The sequence below is a fragment of the Sturnus vulgaris genome, chromosome Z, assembly GCF_052056855.1.
Source record: "Sturnus vulgaris isolate bStuVul1 chromosome Z, bStuVul1.hap1, whole genome shotgun sequence".
In the NCBI taxonomy this organism is placed as follows: Eukaryota; Metazoa; Chordata; class Aves; order Passeriformes; family Sturnidae; genus Sturnus; species Sturnus vulgaris.
Genome location: NC_142283.1, coordinates 57,758,021 through 57,778,102, shown reverse-complemented (window position 1 = coordinate 57,778,102; position 20,082 = coordinate 57,758,021). Strand labels below are relative to the sequence as shown.

General features: G+C 43.1%; 1 protein-coding gene across 3 annotated transcripts; it reads left to right on the top strand.

Moving 5' to 3' along the window:
* Positions 1-1,111: 1,111 nt before the first annotated feature.
* On the top strand, positions 1,112-18,605 carry GCNT4 (glucosaminyl (N-acetyl) transferase 4). 3 transcript variants are annotated; one of them, XM_014886930.2, is made up of 4 exons: positions 1,112-1,218; positions 4,757-4,954; positions 13,457-13,519; positions 14,965-18,605. In XM_014886930.2, the coding sequence occupies exon 4, from the start codon at positions 14,966-14,968 to the stop codon at positions 16,331-16,333; it is 1,368 nt and encodes a 455-aa protein (XP_014742416.1). In that variant the 5' UTR covers positions 1,112-1,218; positions 4,757-4,954; positions 13,457-13,519; position 14,965; the 3' UTR covers positions 16,334-18,605. The 3 variants fall into 3 exon arrangements, with proteins under 3 accessions (XP_014742416.1, XP_088012295.1, XP_088012294.1); XM_088156169.1 differs by lacking the exon at positions 1,112-1,218 and having other exon boundaries at positions 1,291-4,954; positions 14,965-16,271; positions 16,709-18,605; XM_088156168.1 differs by lacking the exon at positions 1,112-1,218 and adding an exon at positions 7,321-7,396 and having other exon boundaries at positions 1,295-4,954.
* The last annotated feature ends 1,477 nt before the right edge of the window (positions 18,606-20,082 follow it).

Genomic DNA, 20,082 nt, shown 5'->3' with positions numbered 1-20,082 from the left:
ACTCACTCAGTTACATATAACGTGGTCACAGTGGCTTATGCAATTACCAGCCTTAAGCCGAGCTGTCACAGCGGTGCTCAGCTGCAGGGTCAGTGCTACAGCAGCAGACAGATGCTCTCCGGTGCGGTGGCGTCTTCCACATTTCTCACCGAGCTGGTGTACCAGGGCCCCAGGCTCTCTGCGAGCAGAGCCAACAGCTCGGCCTGACCTTAAAACACCGGCCTTAGCCTGGAAGTGGCTGGGGAGCTGCAGTATTCCAGTGCAGCGGCAGGTTATTTCACCGCTAAATAAAAATAGTAAAATGTCCCCAACCAACTTGCTAAAAAGCAGAGGCTTAACGCCAGGCTGCAGCTTATGAGTTCAGAGCTGCAGCTATCGCCGCGCCTCGTGCCCGCCCGCCCCGGGACCGCAGCAGCCCATCCCTCTTCACGGCTGTGCGCTCCCGGGACAGCCGACCAGAACACAAGGAGCCTAGCCCGGGGCTCGTCCCCGTCCCCAGCCCCAGCCCCGCCTTGCCGCCCGGTCGAGCCGCCCGTAGTGTTCGGGAAGCTCCTCGGCCGCTCCGCCCCCGAGGTGCAGCCGTGGGGAAGTCGTTGTCGCGTTCGCCGGAGGGTCAGCGTGGAGGCGGCGGGTTCCTCCCGCTCCCAGGTGCTGGCGGGGCACCTCGCCGTCACCTCCCACTCGTCCTTCTCCTCCTGCCCGCCAGGTTTCGGGGCGGGCGGCTGCCCTTCTTTTTTCCTCCACGTCATGGAGGAAAATGCTGTGCCGCACACTCATCACACGCCCCGCGCACACACGAGCGCCCCTTGGAGCCGAGCAGGGCGCCGGCCCGGGACGGCCGCGATCCGCTCGGGTGAGTGCGCGGCCGGCGGGGACATCCCGGGACAGCGGCAGCGAGGGGTCCCGGCCCGCGAAGCTAAACCCTAAGTTCGGGGAGCGGCGCGCTGCGGTGGCAGCAGCTCCCGTCCTTCTCCCGGAGGCTTCGCCCTAAGCGCAGATTGGGATTGTCGGCCGTGGCGGCGGAGTTTGAGAGGAGGAGGAGGAGGAGGAGGAGGAGGAAAGGGCGGCACTGTGTAACTCCGCGGGAGCGCAGCGGGGCGGTGCTGCGCGGGGGAGAGAGGGCCGGGCCGGGCGCGGCGCTGGAGGTGGCCGGAGCAGGAGGAGGAGGAGGAAGAAGAAGAAGAGGAGGGTCGGTGCCAGCGCTGAGGGAGAGCTCAGGTAAGAAGGTGCCGTTTGTCTTGAAAGTTAGTTACAGGGGGATTTTGTGTCTCGGTAGCAGGGTGCACGTGTCCGGAGCCGGGGCGGACACCTGCCCGCAGCCCGGCTGGTAGGCGGTGTGCCCAGATGTTGTAGTCTCATACGATTCTCTCCAGAAGCAACAGTTACACCAACTTAGAGTAAGGTTTGGTGAGAGGAATCAGAGTTGCTGTGATGTTGGCATTCTTTCGTTTCTCACTATATTGTTCAAAACGTTCATGTAACTGTGTTCAGATTTGCCAAGTGCTCTTAATCATTTCTTTAGTATAGAAAGAGGCTCTTTTTCCTTGTGAGGAAACAAAAAGTAACAACAGCAAGAATCTGTCAGAACTTTTTTTCTTTGTTTCATCGAAGAGAGACGGTAGCGTCTTGTCTCTGATTATTGGGTGAACAGATTTATTAGTGCCAGAGTTAAGACTTAGAAATAGAAGACCTTACGGGGAGCCTCCCCTATGTCCTACCTGGGAATCTGCTCCAGTGAACATCCTCTAACTCATTCCAAATATCTAAACCATAAACAAACCTGTTTCATTTTGAGATAGGCATGTTTCCTTAATAGTAGCCTTTTTGCAAAAATAAATTTCCTTAGTAGTAGTCCTTTCACATCTGCTTGCTTGTGAGAGAAACTGCTGAGGGGTAGAATATGGTAGATAAACTTGCAACTGAAATAGAAGTGATTAACAAGAAAGAGCTGCTTGCTTCTTTCATCCAGGGAATTACAACAGTCAAGTGACACTGGGAGGCAAAAGATTGAAAGCAAGTATAAGAAAGTGGGTTTTTACACTATGCTCAAGTGAGCTGTAGCGTGTTGCCCCCCACCCCCACACTCCCTAGTTTCTGTGTGTCAGAAAGCTTAAAAACGTCCAAAAATGACTGGATGAAAGAACTCAAAATTTCATAAGAAGAAGACATTTGTAACCTGCCTTTGAAAAACTTCTAAGCTGTAAGGAAATGGAACTGGAAAGGACGTGTGGAGAAGGTGTTCAAGAGTACTTGTTCTTTCTCCTGTTTCCAAGCATCAGCTTTTGACTACTATGACACAACATCCTGGGCTGGATGGGCTCCATGGATATGATGTGATTGTTCTTTCATGCATGTAACTTTTCTGAGATAGTCATAGAAAGGGAAGTGAAATGCTACTACAGTTGTGCAACTGTGTTTTCTGGTTTTATAAATCTGATAGTGATAGGTTTTGGCCCAGTTCTCATGTATTTTTGTGTATGCTGCCCAGCTGTAAGGGCATTTAAAGATTACCAACAAACCTGGCTAATGCTTTTTGACATATGTAAAATATAAATTAATAATTCCTAAGGATTATAACTTTTTGAAAAGCAGTAATGATGATAAGGAATACATTCAGGTTTCAGTTGCTTGGGTTGGCACCACCTCTGTGTGATATTACACGGGGTATCCTGACCTCCAAGAAAGGGGTCAACACACTGAAAACTGCTTGTTTAACAGGTTCTGTAGGTTTTGTGCTTCATAACCTGTACCATGCGTGCTATTTTATGGCTCAATATATGCAAATTATTCCAGTCAGTCAACAGTCTGGCTGTGACTATCCTATAAATACCTTGCTGAGAGGCAAGAGACTGTATCTGAAATACGTAGTCCGGGTAAGTTCAGAGAAATTAAGCTTAAAGCATTTACATAGCAGTTACAGCTACAGAAAGAGTCATCAGGAGTCATATGGTGACTCCAGCTCTTGAGGTCTTCCAAGAAATATTGATAAAGGAACTAAGAAATGTACCAGATGAGTCATAAAAAGCTCATTTCTGCAACATAAACAGCAGGGTGCTGAATCCGGCAAGGGAATACATTTTGCATAATTGTCAACAAGTCAAGCCTTATCAGATGTCTCCCTGAAACACTCAGAAATGAAGAAGGCTTCTCTAGGGTTTGTAATGTGATGTGACCAAGTGTGAGGCAAAGGTCACTCTGCATTTAGTACAAGAGAGATAGATGTGATTGCACCACACCCAGGTAAAGGTAGTAATGGGGTAGATACCAGCCTGTCGGAGACCCACCCATCCTCCTGCAACAGGCTCTGCTGTGTTATCTAACTACTGCGTGGCTTGTCTGTTGGGTCAAGTGGCTAGCCTGTGGCCTATTCAGGACTCCCTGCTGCCAATCAAAGACCTTTTCCTTTTGATTGACTGTGGAGTGGCCTGTGTGTGTTTTTGTGGTGCTTTGTTGTTTCTGGGCGAGGTCTTTCTGCATTTGCAGGCTGGGAAAAGTCAGCATCCTAAATCTTACTCAAAAGATTCTTAGCTATCTGCAGACCTTTTCCAGTTTTGCATGTGCTGGGAGATTTTGTCTCATAGAAAATGTCCCATTTCCTTACTTTTTTTATCAATTTATAACACATTATATAATTGGCCACTGTACCCTCCCATCATACTGAAAAGAGGTAAAGTTGACTCAACTGCTATCTTGCCACATTGCATCTTATGCAAACAGAGAGTGCCAATATTAAGTATTAATATTCCATATTAAGGAATCTGGATACTGTTATCTCTGTATAATTTTGCAATGCTGGGGACAATGAGCTAAGGCAGGACTGCAGGATCCCTTGAATCTGTGACACCAAGGGCCCTCTTTGGGACTTATGACACTCAGCCTACTTCAGTCATGAAAGTGCAGTTTATAATTTTGTATCAGCTGGGAGACTGGTGATGAACAGGAAGCTGGTGTGTGTATTTTGGTCAAAATGTGGATAGAGAGGAAGAGAATGCTACATATGCCTTAGGAATACTGCTGCAGTGCTTTCCTAGAGGGAAAATACCATGATAGTTGTTTGTGGTTTATGCAAATAGTACAGTGTTTAGTTCCTCAAATTTCTTTCTAAGCATTACGCACAGAAAGGTTAGGTATAATAGCCCAGAAATGTATTTCTTGCCATGCAGACTTCATATACCATACAAAGTATTTATGTATAGGTGAACTTGCAATGCAAGTCATATCTTGTTGTCATATCTAAAGAGGATTTCGGGATGCATCATGAGGATTGCAGATCTCATTACAGTAGCCCAAACTTCTGGCCTCGGCTTAGTGTTTTATTTTTGGAGGGAGCAAGGCCTCTGAGACCTGGAGTCCTGATACCCGAAGTATTGTGTGCATCTTAAACTTGGTGAGGCTTTTGACAGAGTCCTTGTGTCCTAGTGTTTTCCTGCCTCTCCCCCAGTCCTCTTTACGCTGCAAGGGAAGGAAATTAGGTTGCCTTGATGTGATCTGTTCTTTTTATGGTGTTCCTTTCTCTCTGCCTTCTTGGTGCTTAGAAATGCTATGTGAGTAAACAAAAATATATGCTTCTTATACAGATAATGCCTTCCACAGCTTAATAATAACAATAAAACTTTCCCAACCAACCTGCTAAAAAGCAGAGTCTTATTAGTTCAGAACTGCAGCCATAGCCACCCCTGGGACTTACCATGCCAAGCCTCCATGTTCACTATTTTTGAGCTAACATTTTACAATTTTCTTTTTTAATTTGTACAAGAAATAATGTCATCCCTACCGCTTCTGTATGTCCGACTTCATATGCACTTGAAGCACTGATACTGATGGAGGCTGCTGGCAGTGGCAGGATGGAGCAGACACTAGGACTTTGTTTGCCCACCGAGCTGGCTGTAACCATATTGATGTCCTGGGACAGAGCATCCTAAAGAGGAGAAGAGACCACAGCAAAGTCCAGGAGGTAGGTCTGCAGCTCTCTTTGATGTGATCTTGCTGATGTGACAAGCTGTGTTTTTGGGGGGCAGAAATTACTTAAACAGCTTGATTTACAGTGGGGGTTTGCAGACAAGAGTCTGCAGGCAGCTTGGTGGGTGAACGAAATGGAGAAATATTTTGAGTTGTTAATGGGAGCTTTTCTGCAGTGCGGTGCAGTTTCTCCTGCTTCCCTGTCTAACAGGAAATTTCCACCCTCTTTTACAGTGCTTCTCCTTGCCAATGAACACAAATTCTGTCCCTTTGGGTCTAATTTTTTATGTTATACTATAGTTTAAAGGTTAACCCTCTCTCCACTGTAGTACTGTTGCTTTAAACTCCCATATGAGGTGGAAAAAAGCTGGATTGTCACAAATTAGAAGGGGCTAAACTCTATTTGTTGGAGTATGTGTTTATTAGTGGGATTTTGTTTGTTTGTTTTCTTGACTCCGGCCTTTATAGTACACTCTGTCCTTGCCAAGCACAGATAACCCCATGTCACAAAGTCAGAGAATTTAAATTCTCAATGTATACCCGCCAGGCTTGGGAATTGTCATGACTGACTCTCTGGGCCTTCTTATCACTTTCTTGCTATAAGAAGGCTGCAAATCTTCTGACTGCCATGACATAGTAGTATGAGATGTACCAAGTGATTTGTTGAGAGACTTTTCAGGCCTCCAGCAAGAGCTTTCATGAAAAGTTACTATGGAGCAATTCAGATTATTTAGGGTTGCAGAGGAACCATGTTCTCTCTTGTGCTGCTTATATGACCCTGCAGAAGTTGCTTCCCTCTTTTCCTGGCCTAAGAGCTGAGACATTGACTTTCTTTACCTTAAGGTATGTCTAGTTCAAAAATATGCTGAAATTGATGTAAGGTATTTTACTGAAACTATGGGGATAGTTTCCCCGCTATGGGAAATGTATGCTCTAAAGAGCATAGAGAGAGCTGTACAGACAAGCAAAACAACCTACTGTCTGCACAGGAAGTTCTGCTAGGAAATACAGATCCTGTGCCACAAAGAGTCCTCATGATTAGTACTGAGACAAAGTAGAGTGTGATATCCTAACTGCCAGATCTTTGCTGAACCTGTGTTTCCCTGGTGTGTGGCAAGAACCCGTCTTTCCACTTCCAGAAGCAAAAACCACACCATGATAAACTGTAGTAGTTTCTTACTGTTTTTCATTGGGACACTGTTGTCTTAAGTCTTCAGGGTCTTAAAATTGGCAGGTTTATCATCTAATTACCTTTGAAAGTAATGACATATTTTCCCACATCTTGCAATTAAGTGTTTAAGTAGTTGAAAGTTACTTAGCTCTTTAGTTGTCCATCATTCAGAGAAAACGTAAGTAATCTTAGGTCAGACGGGCGAGCCAAAACAAGGGGGTGAGATGTGCAGAATGAAGCTGGTGCTAAAGTGTGACTGTGTTAGAGGGGCACAGGCTGAGTCTCCTGTGCAGGGCAAGTGGGTAGAAAACCAGACAAACTTGATAGAATCAACTGATAATAACTGATATTAATATCAGTTAATATAATTAATATTAATAACTGAATAACTGATCGAGATTTAATGCCAATTTTCCTACAGAAATCCCATGATCTCTATCAATAAATAATTTTGCAATGGAAATAACCAGCTAGCAGCTGGTAATAAAAAAAAAGCACATTAATAAATTAACTTTTCCAGTTAGCTGCATTGAATAGTTAAGTAATGTTAAAAGTTTAATTCAGGCAGATAGTTTACAAAAAAGTAAAATAAATAGCTTAGGAAAGCACATGATTACTTTTCCTCTTCCTTAGTTTCCGAGGAACATAATTTCCTCTGTCTTTCCCATAGACCTATCAAGACCCAGACTTCATTTGTATAAACCAGAGGGAAAACCAGGAGGAGCTAACTAAATTTTTGCACAGAGTTGTTTGTTCAAACCACCAAGTTTCCATTGCTGTGTGAGCAGGTGTGCTTTAAACAGAGATATTTTATCAGGGAGAACTTTACTGAAGTGTTTTTACTTGGCAGAGAGGGAATTGTTCCCATAGTTCCTGCTTTATGTAGTAATGGTGTTGGCTGCTGAAATACACTATGACCTGGTTTCCAAGGAGAGGTGTAGACACCGTTTTTACCTCAGACGCCTTTGAGTGATGGGGGAGTAACGGGTTAGAGAAAGCACTTTGTTCTGCTACTCTGATTTTTGTTGTTGTCGTTAATGCTACCTACATGAAAGTACTTACCCTTATCAATCTCTCTGGCCATTGTCCTCTTTTGTAATTTCCCAACCTCTGCTGCTCCTGCTCTTCTCAGCACTCATTCCCTTTTTATTTTTTTATTTTATTAATTTTTTTTATTTTTTTTAACCTAGGTGACAGCAAGGGGCTTGATTCATGCTTTATGTACACAGAAGGGTTTCTTCATGCAAGAAAGAATCACATGTTGGGGTAAAAGCACTCCTGTTCCCCTACATCTGCTCTCCCTCTTTCATCTCCTTCCACAGACTTGCACTCAAAATTGACCTTTTCACTTAACTCTTGCTCTGTGGCAAGCACAGAAGCAGGCTGCCTCACAATGGCTTTCACAGCGAGCACTGTGTATTTCAGATCCACTGAGGAGAGAGCACTGCCTGCTTGCAGCCTGAACTTTCCAAGAATCTCTATTCCAGTCAACATGTCTTTTCAGTCTATGCTCTGGGTAAACCAGTCCCAAGCAGATGTGACAACAGACAAGAGATGGTTCCCGCCAGCTGGTTGTCTTGCATGACACCAAAAGCAATTTGTGGCATCTGTAGAAGAGTCACAGGCCTCTTTGATTGGTATTGCTTAAGTACAAAAGAAGTATTATAAATTTGATAATGATATGCATTAGGAGAGATCCTGGCTTTTGTTTTCTGTAGCTGTGTGTAGCTGGAGGTTGAGATTGGACTTTTGCTTGCCTGCTGAGCAGGTCCTTCAGGAAGGACTGGCAGAGGGCGGGGCAGAGCAGGAGGGCCAGTGGACATTGATACATACTTGTGTTCCTCAGGAAAGTTGTGATGCGTTGGTTGTTGCAGGCGGGTTACAGACTTCCTCAGGTAGTCCTGCCTGCATGCCTGCTGCTAAGCCAGTTGCTTCCAACACCAAAGGAATGTCTTTCCCTCTCTGTGTTGTCAGCTCTCTTTGAGCAGACATCTCTTTTTTTTTCCCCTGAGCAAAACCCAGCCTTCAAAGCAGGAGTTTTATTCTTCTACCTGGAGGTACATCTGATACCTTAGCTCCACAAGGCTATGTGCTTCCTGTGATGGACCTCACAGGATGGAGTGATGATGGATGATTCATAATGTCTCCAACCTGCAGGCAACATCCAGGGAGCCTGTGGGCAATGTAGATCCACCTGGAAGCTTTTACTTTTAATCACTGAAGCACATGAGTTAAATGCAGCACAGGCTATATCAGAAAAGACGATGAGGAAAGGGAATGGAATGCTAGGGAGTTGAAAAATTCTGTATTTTCTTAAACAAGGTAGCTCAGCAGCTGTTAATTCAGTATGCTCTGAATACAAACTGGACAAACTGGGAACACCTCTGCACTGTGTGGATGGCAGGGGAGACTTGCCATGCCGAGCAAGAGGAATGTGAGAGTAGGTAATTTGTTCCTGCTCAGGGTGAAGGGAGCTGTATACTCCTCCTGTGCAAGAATGACATTGGCATCACAAAGTTGCACAGACTGAGAGTCTGGGTACATTGGTTTGTGGAAAAAACAAAAATAATAGTGTGAGAAGCCCTGGTCTCTCACAGGAACCAAGTATCCATATGTATATTATTAGAATCTTACTAAAGTGAAAACTTGTCTTCAGAGACAAGTGTGAGCCCAAAGCCTGCCAGGTTCTTTGTGGTGATACAGTTTTCTCAGTAGGAGTGATTGTTTAAACTTGATTTTATCCTGAAGGAATGGAGGTATATTTTGTAAAAAATGTTATTCCCAATGAATTAATGTATGTGCTCACAAGTGGTGGTTCAATTTGGACCACCACATCTCATAATGTACAGTTTCACCTGATCGCTGTGCTCTTCTTCCAATTAAAAGCAACAGCAGTTCCTATATTTTTTTTTTTTAAGGGCTGTGTGTTTACAAGGAGGTAGATAAGACTTTGTGCCACTTTCTGTATGTGTGGTCTGCTTCCCTCCAGGGAAAAGATGTGGACTGGTGTGAGGCATCCAGTGCTACCTAGATATGCAGTTCTCCAGCTGGCCCACAACAATTTCTTTGCATAGCACTGAGAAGATGCAAAGTTAGCTAAGTTCACTTTTCACTGATTTGGCAAATACAGAGAAAATTCTGGTGGGCACACTCAAAAAACAATTTAAAGCTTGCTTACACTGGTTGGTATTGTTTCCACAACATCTTAGATATTATCTTAGATAGCATCTTAGATATAATATTATGGAACTATAAAATTAAATAACATAGGAGTCATAAACTTCAATCTTGAAATAACCTTGATACCTGATATATGATAGTGCACAGTGGCCTTAGACAGAATATTTAAGATCAGAATGCAGAAAAAATTACACAGCACTCAGGTGAAACAGCAGAACAGTTTTTCAGGTAGGCAGATGATCACTCCTTCTTAGGCCTTGGAGGCCAGAAGTCCCACTTCTCCTTTTACAAATTTTTACAGAATTTTTTTTAGTTATTAAAATATACAAATGAAGAAGCAAACATTTTTCTAATCTATCCTAATTTTGGTGAAAATACTCTAATCTGTAAAACAAGCCAAAATATGGATTGTTGCCCTCTGCAGTATTTTTTCTCATTCATAACTGAATTTCTTTTAGAGCTCAATTCAGTTCAAACAGAAAATCCTGAAACAGGAAATACTTCTGTTGAGTTTCTAAGACATACATTGAATTGAGGCGATGTGCAGTTTTTAGGAGTGCTAGTGGAATGCAAAATCATTCAGTTGTTCACATGGTTCAGAGAACAGCATGTTCAGGGTTTTCCAGCTACATTACATCTGATGTTAGCAGCACACCTTATTCTTGCCTAACATTTTTAAACTTCAGTATCACAGAAGACACACTTAGAGCCTTGCTGTCAGTCAGAAGAGTTGCAATTAATGCCTGAGGTTCATGACTGGAAGCTTTTAGCTGGGCCACTTCCCAGTTACCACACTCCTGAAGTCAGAGTCCTCCCATGTGAAGCCTGGGGAACTGGAGAGAGGATTTCTTCCCTTTCCTGTCAACATCACCCATATTAATTTTGGGATTGAATCCTGAGCAGTGGGCATGATGGCTTTATGAATTCAGAAACATTTGACACAGCAGTCCTTGCAGTTCAGGACATTATCTTTGTGACACTGAGCTGTAGTTGGTCTCGAGGGATAGATGCTTTACCTTCATCCATCTTCTCTGACTGAATGTGAGCAGCAGCTGTGGAGAGACAATTCCCAGACTTTAATAAAATTATTTTTTGTGTTCTGCATTACAGTGCTAGTGATAAGGGAAATGCAGATTTTTTGACATAATAAATTGATAATGGGTCTGTTAATCAGATACAAGTGCATGTGTTTATTTTTGGCCAACATGGAGAGGGTAAAATCTGGAAAGTTTATTAATAAAGTGGTGCAGAGGCAGGAGAAGAGGATTTCCCTGGGAGCCCAGGTTCATTAAAGGGTTGTATAACCTGGGGAGCATCTCAACAGAAGTCTTAGACTGGGTGAAGACCTGGGGCTCTTGCCCTCCTCAGGTCCTGCTACAAGCAAATGTGCCTCAGGAATCTTCTCACATGTAGAAAAGACAAGTAACACATTCTACAGAACAAAGCAAGATGTCAAAGCCAAGCTCATAATATAAAAATAAAATCTTGATACAAAAGATGGAATCTTGCCTGTGTAGTGCATGGCATCACCTGAGGAAAAGGTTTTTGTGAGCAAGATAATCAGAGTTAGCATCTGGTCAGTTCTACCCAAGATAGGTGCTTTGGTCAGCAATAGGTTGCTGTTCTCATCTGCCATGTTCATGCGTTCTGTGCTCCTCTGGAGAGGATTGTGGGTACACCACACCTCTGAGTAGGGCTTTAAGTCTGCATGTGGTAAAATATAAAGTTTTGCAGCTGAGTCAAAACCTGATGAGGTTTATGATAGCCTTTTTGTCCCAAGAGATTTAATTCTCCGGTCTCACACTGTTCATCAAGAAATCCCAGTTGCTGAAATTAACTTTATACTGATAAATGATTTAGAAGGGAAACAAAGGTGATGAAGGGTCATATGAGGAGTGACTGAGGCAGCTGAGTTTTTTTAGCCTGGAGAAAAGGAGGCTTAGAGGGGACCTTACTGCTCTCTACAACTACCTGAAAGAAGGTTGTAGCAAGGTGAGGGTCAACCTCTACTCCCAGGCAACCAGCAACAGGATAAGAAATGGCCTTGAGCTGCACCATGGCAGGTTCAGGTTGGATATGAGGAATAATTCCTTTAGAGCAAGAGGGATGACCCTGCTAACTACAGTACTGTCAGTCTCACTCCAGTGCCTGGTTAAATTTGGAGAAGATTACTCTGGGAGTTATTCAAAAACTTCTGAAGGAAAATGCAGTCATTGGTCATAGCCTGCGTGGCTTCACGAGGGGAAGGTCCTGCTTGACAAACTAATTCTTTTTTATTACAAGGTAGCTCATCTAGTTGATGATGTGATGTGATGTGATGTGATCTTTTCGGGTTTCAGTAAATCTTCTGATCCTGTCTCTCACAGGATCCTTCTGGATAGGTCGTGATGGGTCAACAGCTGGCTGACAGGTCAGACACAAAGTGTTACAGTGAATGGGGTGGCATCAGGCTGGTGACCTGTCACCAGTGGGGTTCCACAAGGCTGCTCCTTAGGGCCAGTGCTCTTCAACGTCTTCACTAATGTCTTGGATATAGAACTCAAGATAAACTCAAAGCTATAGACTGGGACACTAAATTGGGAGGAGCTGTTGAAAGCAGGGACACCCTGAGGAGAGATCTCAACTAATTAGTGGGCTGGACAATCACGAATCATGTGAAGTTTAACAAAAACAGGTGCTGGATTCTGCTCCTGGGGCAGGGCAAGCCTGGATGTATGGACAGACTGGTTGGAAGAGCAGCCCTGTGGAAGCAGACCAGCAGGTCCTGGTCTGTGGCAAGTTGAACATGAGTCAGCAGTGCCCTGGCAGCCAGGAGGGCCACCTGTGTCCTGGGGGACATCAGGCACAGCATCACCAGCCAGGCAAGGGAAGGGATTGTCCTGCTCTGCTCTGCACTGGGGCAGCCTCACCTCGAGTGCTGGGGACAGTTCTGGGAGGTGCAGAATAAGAGAGACATGAAGCTATTGGGGAGTGTCCGAAGGAGGACCACGAGGATGCTGAAGGGCCTTGAGGGGAAGCTGTATGTGGAGAGACTGAGGTCACTTGGTCTGTTCAGCCTGGAGGACACTGAGAGGAGACTTCATAGTGACCTACAACTTCCTTGTGAGGGGAAGTGTATGGACAAGCACTGATCTCTTCTCTGTGATGAACAGTGGCAGGACCCAAGGGAACAGTCTGCAGTTGTGTGGGAGGTTTAAGTGTAAGGAAAAGGGTCTTCATTCAGAGTGTGGCTGGGCACTGGAAGAAGCCCCCCAGGGAATGGGAAACAGCACCAGCCTGACAGAGTTCAGTTCCCTCTGAGGTGGACCATGCTCTCAGGCACATGGTATGACTCTTGGGGTATCCTGTGCTGGGCCAGGAGTTGTAGTTCAGTGATTCTGTGGGCCCCTTCCAACTCAGGACATTCTAACATTCTATGGCTTTGTTTGGTTTCATAGCAACAGAATGTTTGGCACTGGGTAGAAGCTGGCCAGAGCTGACACAGATAGAGAGGTTTGGGAGAACTTTGGAAAGTGTTGGTTTTTTCTCCTCCTTTTTCTTTTGCCTTTTTGAAGGAGAGAGTAAGAGAAGATTCACTCCTTGGTTTAAGCAATCCCTTTTCAACCAGGGGTGGTAGGTGTTGTCCTTGGTAGCCAGGGAGACAATGAGCAGAGGCATGGGGTGGGCTTCACAGAAAGGCCACACCACAGAAGTCTTCTCCCTCCAAAGAAATACCAGGGCAGGTTATCTGTCTTCCCCCCTACAGGGCTTTTTTCATATGGCTGAAAACCTGCATTTGGTTAGGAGCAGCTTTTAAAAGTGATTTTTCTCCGGGAACACAGATACATAAAGGGGAAACCCAGATTAGACATTGGGCTAGGATTAATTTGAAGAAGAGATGAAGGAAAGCACCTACTTGCTATGAGGGAACATGGGATTTTTGGCTTCATAGGGATATGAATGCCTCACTTCATTCTGAGGATGATGAGGCACTGCAACAAGTTGCCCAGAGAAATTGTGGATTCCCCATCCCTGGAATTTTTCAAGGCCTGGTGGAAGGTTTCCTGCTCATAGCAGGGATTTTGGAATGAGATTATTTTTAAGGTCCCTTCCAATTCAAACTATTCTATGATTCCGTAAGATCTGTTTTTTCTCTTTCTTTGTTAGCATACCTGAAGATTGTTTCTAAAACCTGCAGAGAGTTGCTCAGCTTTGGTTTCTACGAAATAGGTATGTATTGGCTTACCCTAGTCTGCACCTGGCAACCTCCAGGTGAAACAAGGAGATAACATTTCCTTCTTTCTTGTTGCCCTAGAATAGAAATATTGAGGGCAAAGATGCACACAGAAAGGCAAAGGCAAGGGAGAACAGACAAATGAAAAAGCTCTGCCTTGACACGCTTCAATTTAAATGTAGCTACAGCTTGCAAGACTTGACATTTAAGGGAATGCTAAAGATGCCCAAGTTAGTCTTGCAGTATATTTGAATGCACATCTCAGTACTTGATTTTACATGCGTATGTGAGATGTGCAGGCATCTGAGCCACATCTGCTGGCCCCACCATTTTATTGGCTCTGGAAGCACTCTGAAACAGCTTCTACTCAAAAGAAAATACCAGGAGCTGTTCAATTTCAAGACAAAGAAGAGCTTGGTTTAAGCTAAGTAGAGCTAAGTTTACTGCTGCACTTGTATGTGGTTCTGGTCCAATTTTAATTCAGGGATAGTAAGAATGCTGATTACCCTCAGCCAGTAAAGCAAAGCTATATGAAAGAAGATCTCTGTATTTAGATTTTGTTGTGGTAATACCTCAGTTGTTGATGTGCTACACAGGAATGTTATTAAATAACATGCTGTATAAAAAAGGGGCCACATGTATTTTTGTGGTCACGTCCGAGGTTATGTCACTTGACAGAGAGCAGGATGGATGAGCTATTGCTTACTACTACCCCTTCTGCCTTCAGAAGGGTACATTCCTTATATGTTCACACCAGTGGATGAAAGTGCTATGTCTTCATCCACCTCTGTCTTCAGGGCAAGTTAGAAGTATTTCCCAGAAGAAATCTGAAGAGAGAAAGGACTTTGGGCTTTTCAGATCCTGTTGGCACAGAACAGGAAGGAAATTAATTTCCTGGATGTCTTTATGAGCCAGCTCCAGTGTTAGTGATAATGAGAACGCAGTGTTTGAATTCTAAAACTTTCTATTTCATGCCTTTTTAAAAAACAATAGTAATATCTAACACTAGAAACTCATTCTTTGCAGACTTACTAGACATTACTGTGCTGCTCCCATTGAATGTTTTGTAGTTACTCAGAAAAATAAATAATCCTTCCTACTCATGTGGATGACAGTAATGCTTTTGCCAGTCCAGAGGTTGCTGTACTTCAGTAGCTCATTAGAAATTTTAAAAAGGTTTGGAAAAAAAAACAGTGGGAGTCTTGTTCTGATACTCTTATTTGACTGGAAATCGTCTGGTTTATTGCCTTCACTCAGCTAATTCAGGGGAATGAAATTTTAAAATTATGATTAGTAAGAAAGTAGAGATTACCAGTGCCCTTCCTAATAAGGTGGTGTTTATGTTGTAGGCAGACTGGTGTGCACGTATCTATCTTAGAGGTTGGAATGGTCTCTGATGATTTCTGATTTAAAATAACACCATGTCTCTTTTATCTTGTAGAATGAAGAGACGTAAGTGGTCCTACAAATGTCCCTCACAAAGGAAGATCTTGATTCTGTGTGTTACTGGGTGGCTGATTGCACTGCTGAAGCTCCTCCATGTCGAAAGACACCTTTTTCCCTCTAAAGGCATTTACTTAGTTGAGCACTTCTTGAGCACTTCTTCTTATGTTAGAAACAGATACTCATACCCTAGAAATGAGTTCCAGTATGAAATTAATTGTTCGTCTATATATGAACAAGATCCTCATGAAATTGGCAAGAGTTTAGAGATAAGAAGAAAAGAAATAGTTGATTTAACTGATGAAGATGTTGTAGCAATGACAAGTGACTGTCATGTGTATCGTTCACTTAGGAAATACCAGCTAAAACTTGTTTCTCCAGAGGAGGAGAGTTTTCCAATTGCCTATTCTTTGGTTGTTCACAAAGATGCTGCAATGGTAGAAAGGCTCATACATTCATTGTACAGTCATCAAAACATTTACTGCATCCATTATGACCAAAAAGCAGCAAAGAGTTTCAAATCTGCTTTGAACAATCTAGCTAAATGTTTCCCAAATATTTTCATTGCATCAAAATTGGAGACAGTGGACTATGCACATATTTCACGTCTGCAAGCAGATTTCAATTGTTTGTCTGATTTGATAGAGTCTCCAGTTCCTTGGAAGTATGCTATCAATTTGTGTGGCCAAGATTTCCCTTTGAGATCAAATTTTGAGTTGGTTGCTGAACTGAAGAAACTCGGTGGAGGAAACATGCTGGAAACTTCAAAGCCAAGCAGCAGCAAAAGAGAACGATTTACTTATCACTATGAGCTTATGAAAGTGCCTTATGAGTACATGCAGATGCCTGTTAAAACCAACATTTCCAAGAATCCGCCACCTCATGATATTGAGATATTTGTAGGCAGTGCCTATTTTGTTTTAAGCCGAGAATTTATTCAATATACCCTTGAAAGCTCACTTGCAAAAGATTTTTTTGAGTGGTCAAGGGACACATACTCTCCAGATGAACATTTCTGGGCCACTCTTGTTCGTGTCCCCGGGGTCCCTGGGGAAGTTCCAAGGTCATCCCAGGATGTAACAGACTTACAAAGCAAAACTCGTCTGGTGAAATGGAATTATCTGGAAGACTATTTGTATCCTCCATGCACTGGTACCCACCTTCGCAGTGTCTGCATCTATGGGGCTGGAGAATTAAGATGGCTTCTGAATTATGGACACTGGTTCGCCAACAAGATTGACTCCAAAGTAGATCCTGTCCTGGTAAAATGTTTGGCAGAAAAAGTGGCAGAACAACAGGAGGAGTGGGTACATTTGTCCTCTGATGAACATTTTCTGCACTTAAGTTCTACAAATGCCTTGACATAGCAGTGCTGTGTTCTCTACTGTCAGTGCTGTGTGCTCAGCACCTGGAGTTCTGCTGCCTTGACCTGCTCCAGGATGACAATGAGAAAAATGTCCATTCTACATAATGTCCAGGGCCCTGCAGAGCCAGGTGCCTGGCTATTTATTTATGAAAATTCATTTCTCTCTGATTAACTGCTTTGCCACAATAAACCTGTAATTGTCTTCAGGGTGATTCTGAGATGGTGAAGTTTGCTCTTGGAGGCTCTCGTCCTGTCTGTCCCAGTGGAGTATTTCAGAAATGTATTTTACTTCAAGTGTGTTTGTATCTTTTATAAGAAACTCCAGCATTTCTGTCTGCCTATCCTCTTTTCCTTCACTTTTGCTTTTCTTAAGGGAATAAAGGGAAGACCTCTGTATCTGCTACCTCAGCAAAACTGCAAGTGCCCATCTCACAGAAAAAACCAAGAGATCAGCATGACACCAAATGAGCCATGTGACCTCACCTGAAGTTCCACACTTCTCATCTGTGGGAACTGCACAGATCTTTGCAATGTGAATATGACTGGATGACATAAGAGAAAGAAGATCCCATATCCTACGCTGTGTGTGCCGTTGTTCTCTTCTGCCCGCTAACCTGTGCGTTGCTTTTCCTTGTACGAAGCGTGTGATCAGGTGCTGTGCCAACACCATTGGTTTCACAAACAGTGGAAGTTGATTGAAGCAGCTGTGCACTGTTGAGTACACGCAGCTGTATGTTCTCCAAAGGCAGAGTACATGCCCGCCCTAATGGCAGTCCCTGCAGCCACCTGGGGGAGGTATCTGTGCCAAAAGAGGTCAATCTTCATTCTTCTCTCTGCCTGTAGGAATATCTTTCTGTGAAATCCCAGTCCTCTTGACACAGTATGTCTACACACAGTGGATAACAAGTGCTGTTTCTACTTGGTGTTCAGCAGTGTGGTGCTTTGCTGCAGTGTAGAACACACAAAGTTGAGCAGTAATCATAAGAATAGCCATATTGCAGAAATGAAGACCGCATGAAGTGTCTTTCTGTGCAAGTCCCCTGGCTGTGCACTACCATGACCCCAGGCTGACAAGTTCAGCTGTAGAGCAAGGGTTCTCCAACAGCCCCTGCTTGCCATGGCCCTGCCAGCTCCTGGTAGGGAAGTGGCTCAGGAGCCTTTTCGCAGCTGGGGTCCCCACAATCCAGCATGAGGGAAGTGTTTGCAAGTGCAGGGGTCTCTGCAGAAACTCCTGAAACTCAGAAATGCTGCTTGGCATTTTGGGAGTTTCCCTGGAGTGTTGCCCTGCCACAAGTTCAGATTTGATGATTCCAGTGGATCCCAGGGTTTAGCTTTCTCCATGCCACAGTCTTCTTTCATCTGTCTTTTATTAGGGGAGTCTTTTCCCATGAGTGAATTTGTGATATCTGTATCTGGTCTTACAGATCTACAGATTGCTGAAGTAATGACCATATCTCATATCAATAAGAAATCTTTGTTCAAGTGGCTTTTTGGACTCAGTTTCTATATTTAAAGTAAATTTAAGTTTATAAATTTAGTCACAGTGAAGTCATCTGTGGCTCAAGACTGGTTTGAGAGTCAGGATTCTCAGGCCTTTTTCCACATTCGAGACACTGAGTTTCAAGCAAAACCTCAGACAAGCCACCTGAGTTTTCTGTTTCAGCTGTTCCCATTGTAAAATGGGAACCATAATCTTCTATTGTCTTGCTAAGCACTTTGAAACCTGTGGGTGTTGTGGGTTTGGTTGCACAATACTAATTATTTAGTATTAACTTATTTTGTGGATAATTTACTATCCACAAAACTATTTATGGAGTCTGTGGCTGCACAGGTCAAGTATTTCTTAAATGTACTGTTTCTGAAATAAATGGGGATTATTTTTAAAATCTGTGTTGCTTACTTCGGTGATATGCCATGTCTGCCCAAGGTTGTCCTGACTTGATGTAATTTATAAATACTTTATAGAAAATTAAATATTGATATTATTTACAGATTCATATATTACTACTTGCATATTAAATAGAGTCCTCGTGTGGCAAAAAGGTTAATAAAAGAGAATGTTAGGATCCCAGAGGGCCAAGCTATAGCCTTCTGTACATATAAATTGATGCTTAATGATATATTCAAAATTTTGTATTTATTTAAACTGGCTTTATGTATGTATGTACACATATACCCGTTTGGGTTTAATTGTAGTTGTTTGATCTGACATAAATTTATAAAAAAACCCCACCAGCGCATTAAACTTCATTGAAGTATCTAATTTTAATCAACATGCAACTTTGTGATATTTTAATTGAATTGGGTTGAATGGTGCCTGTCATCTAACTAGTTTGGAAGAAGGCACCTTGTTCTTCTGAGGTGGCAGAGTGTGAGGCAGCATCAGCCATCCCCGCAGTGTGTCTGCTAGATGGGGACGTGGAGGGGTACAGACAGAGCTGCAGCTTTATGAAGTGCTGGTTTCCTAATGAATTCTGGGTATTTCTGCTCTCTGAAAGTAACTTTAAAGGCTATTCAGGATTGTAGAAAGGCAGTTCACAAAAATCAGTCATTGGATTTATGAGGCTGGAAGATCCTCTAGTCCAGCCTCTTGCTCACAACAGGATCAACACTGAATTTGAGCTGCGTTTCTTGGGTTTTCCAGGGACTCTTTCAGATCTCTAAGGAAGGAGGAATATTTTCCATTGTTTCCAAAGAAAAGAAGAGTCAAAATATAAGTGTCTTAACTTTTGAATAGTTTTCTCTCTGCTTTTTGGCTTTGCATTCAGCAGTGTTGCCATAATGATGCCTGTATCACAGTTAAGTGATTAGACTACAGGGCTGGGTAACATCTTCATCATCACTACTCTTTACACAGGTAGGCCTGCCATTGCTGGACCCAAGCCATGATACAGAAACTTTCTGTGAGGAAAGTGGCTGAACCTAGTTTATGGCAAAACAAGTAAATTTTATTTCAGCTGAAACTTAGCTTACAGCCACTTACCTGCTCTCACATGGTTTGTTGGGGCTTTTTTGGTGTTTTCTTTGTTGATTTTATTCTGTTTTCCTTAGTAAAACTAAGATTTCCTTTTTCCTCTTCATTCTTTTCCTCACTTCTGAGAGATTCCCTTTTTATGTTATTTCACAATTTTGAAGTACACATATATTTACACATATTGGTTTCTTCTGTATTTGTTCTGCTGAAGAAGCACTGTGCTAGCCCTCTTCCACCCACCCTGCCCTGTGCTAGCCACATGGAGGAGAATCTGGACTATCAGTTGACCTAGTTTTCCCATTCAGGAAGGATGCATAAGCAGAGCAATAATTCTCTTCCTGGTGTCAGCACTGGTGTACATGTCCAGCTCACCATTTTATTAGTGTCTATATACAGAAAAATGCTGAATGCATTCCAACACAGACAAATTAAGTAAGGAAGAAAAGGAAATAATGAGCTTTAGTGAAAGAGATGCAGAGGCAACATTTGTACTACTTGTCTTGTTAATGAATTTATTCGGCTAGACATGTAATCTGGAGAATAGTATATACAAACATAAATGCCTCACTATGTATTTTCTTTGTCATGGGAATAAAAGGATGTGAAAGGAAAGACTAGGAATTAGACATCTAATCTGTAATTGTAATTAAAACAGACTTGGCCTGTTGAGTATCTCTGTTACTACAATGTCGTTACTATGGCAGTTAAATCAGAATGTATAAACATGAGAAAACTAGTAGTTGGGCAGCAAATGTGGAGCATATGTGGCACACTAA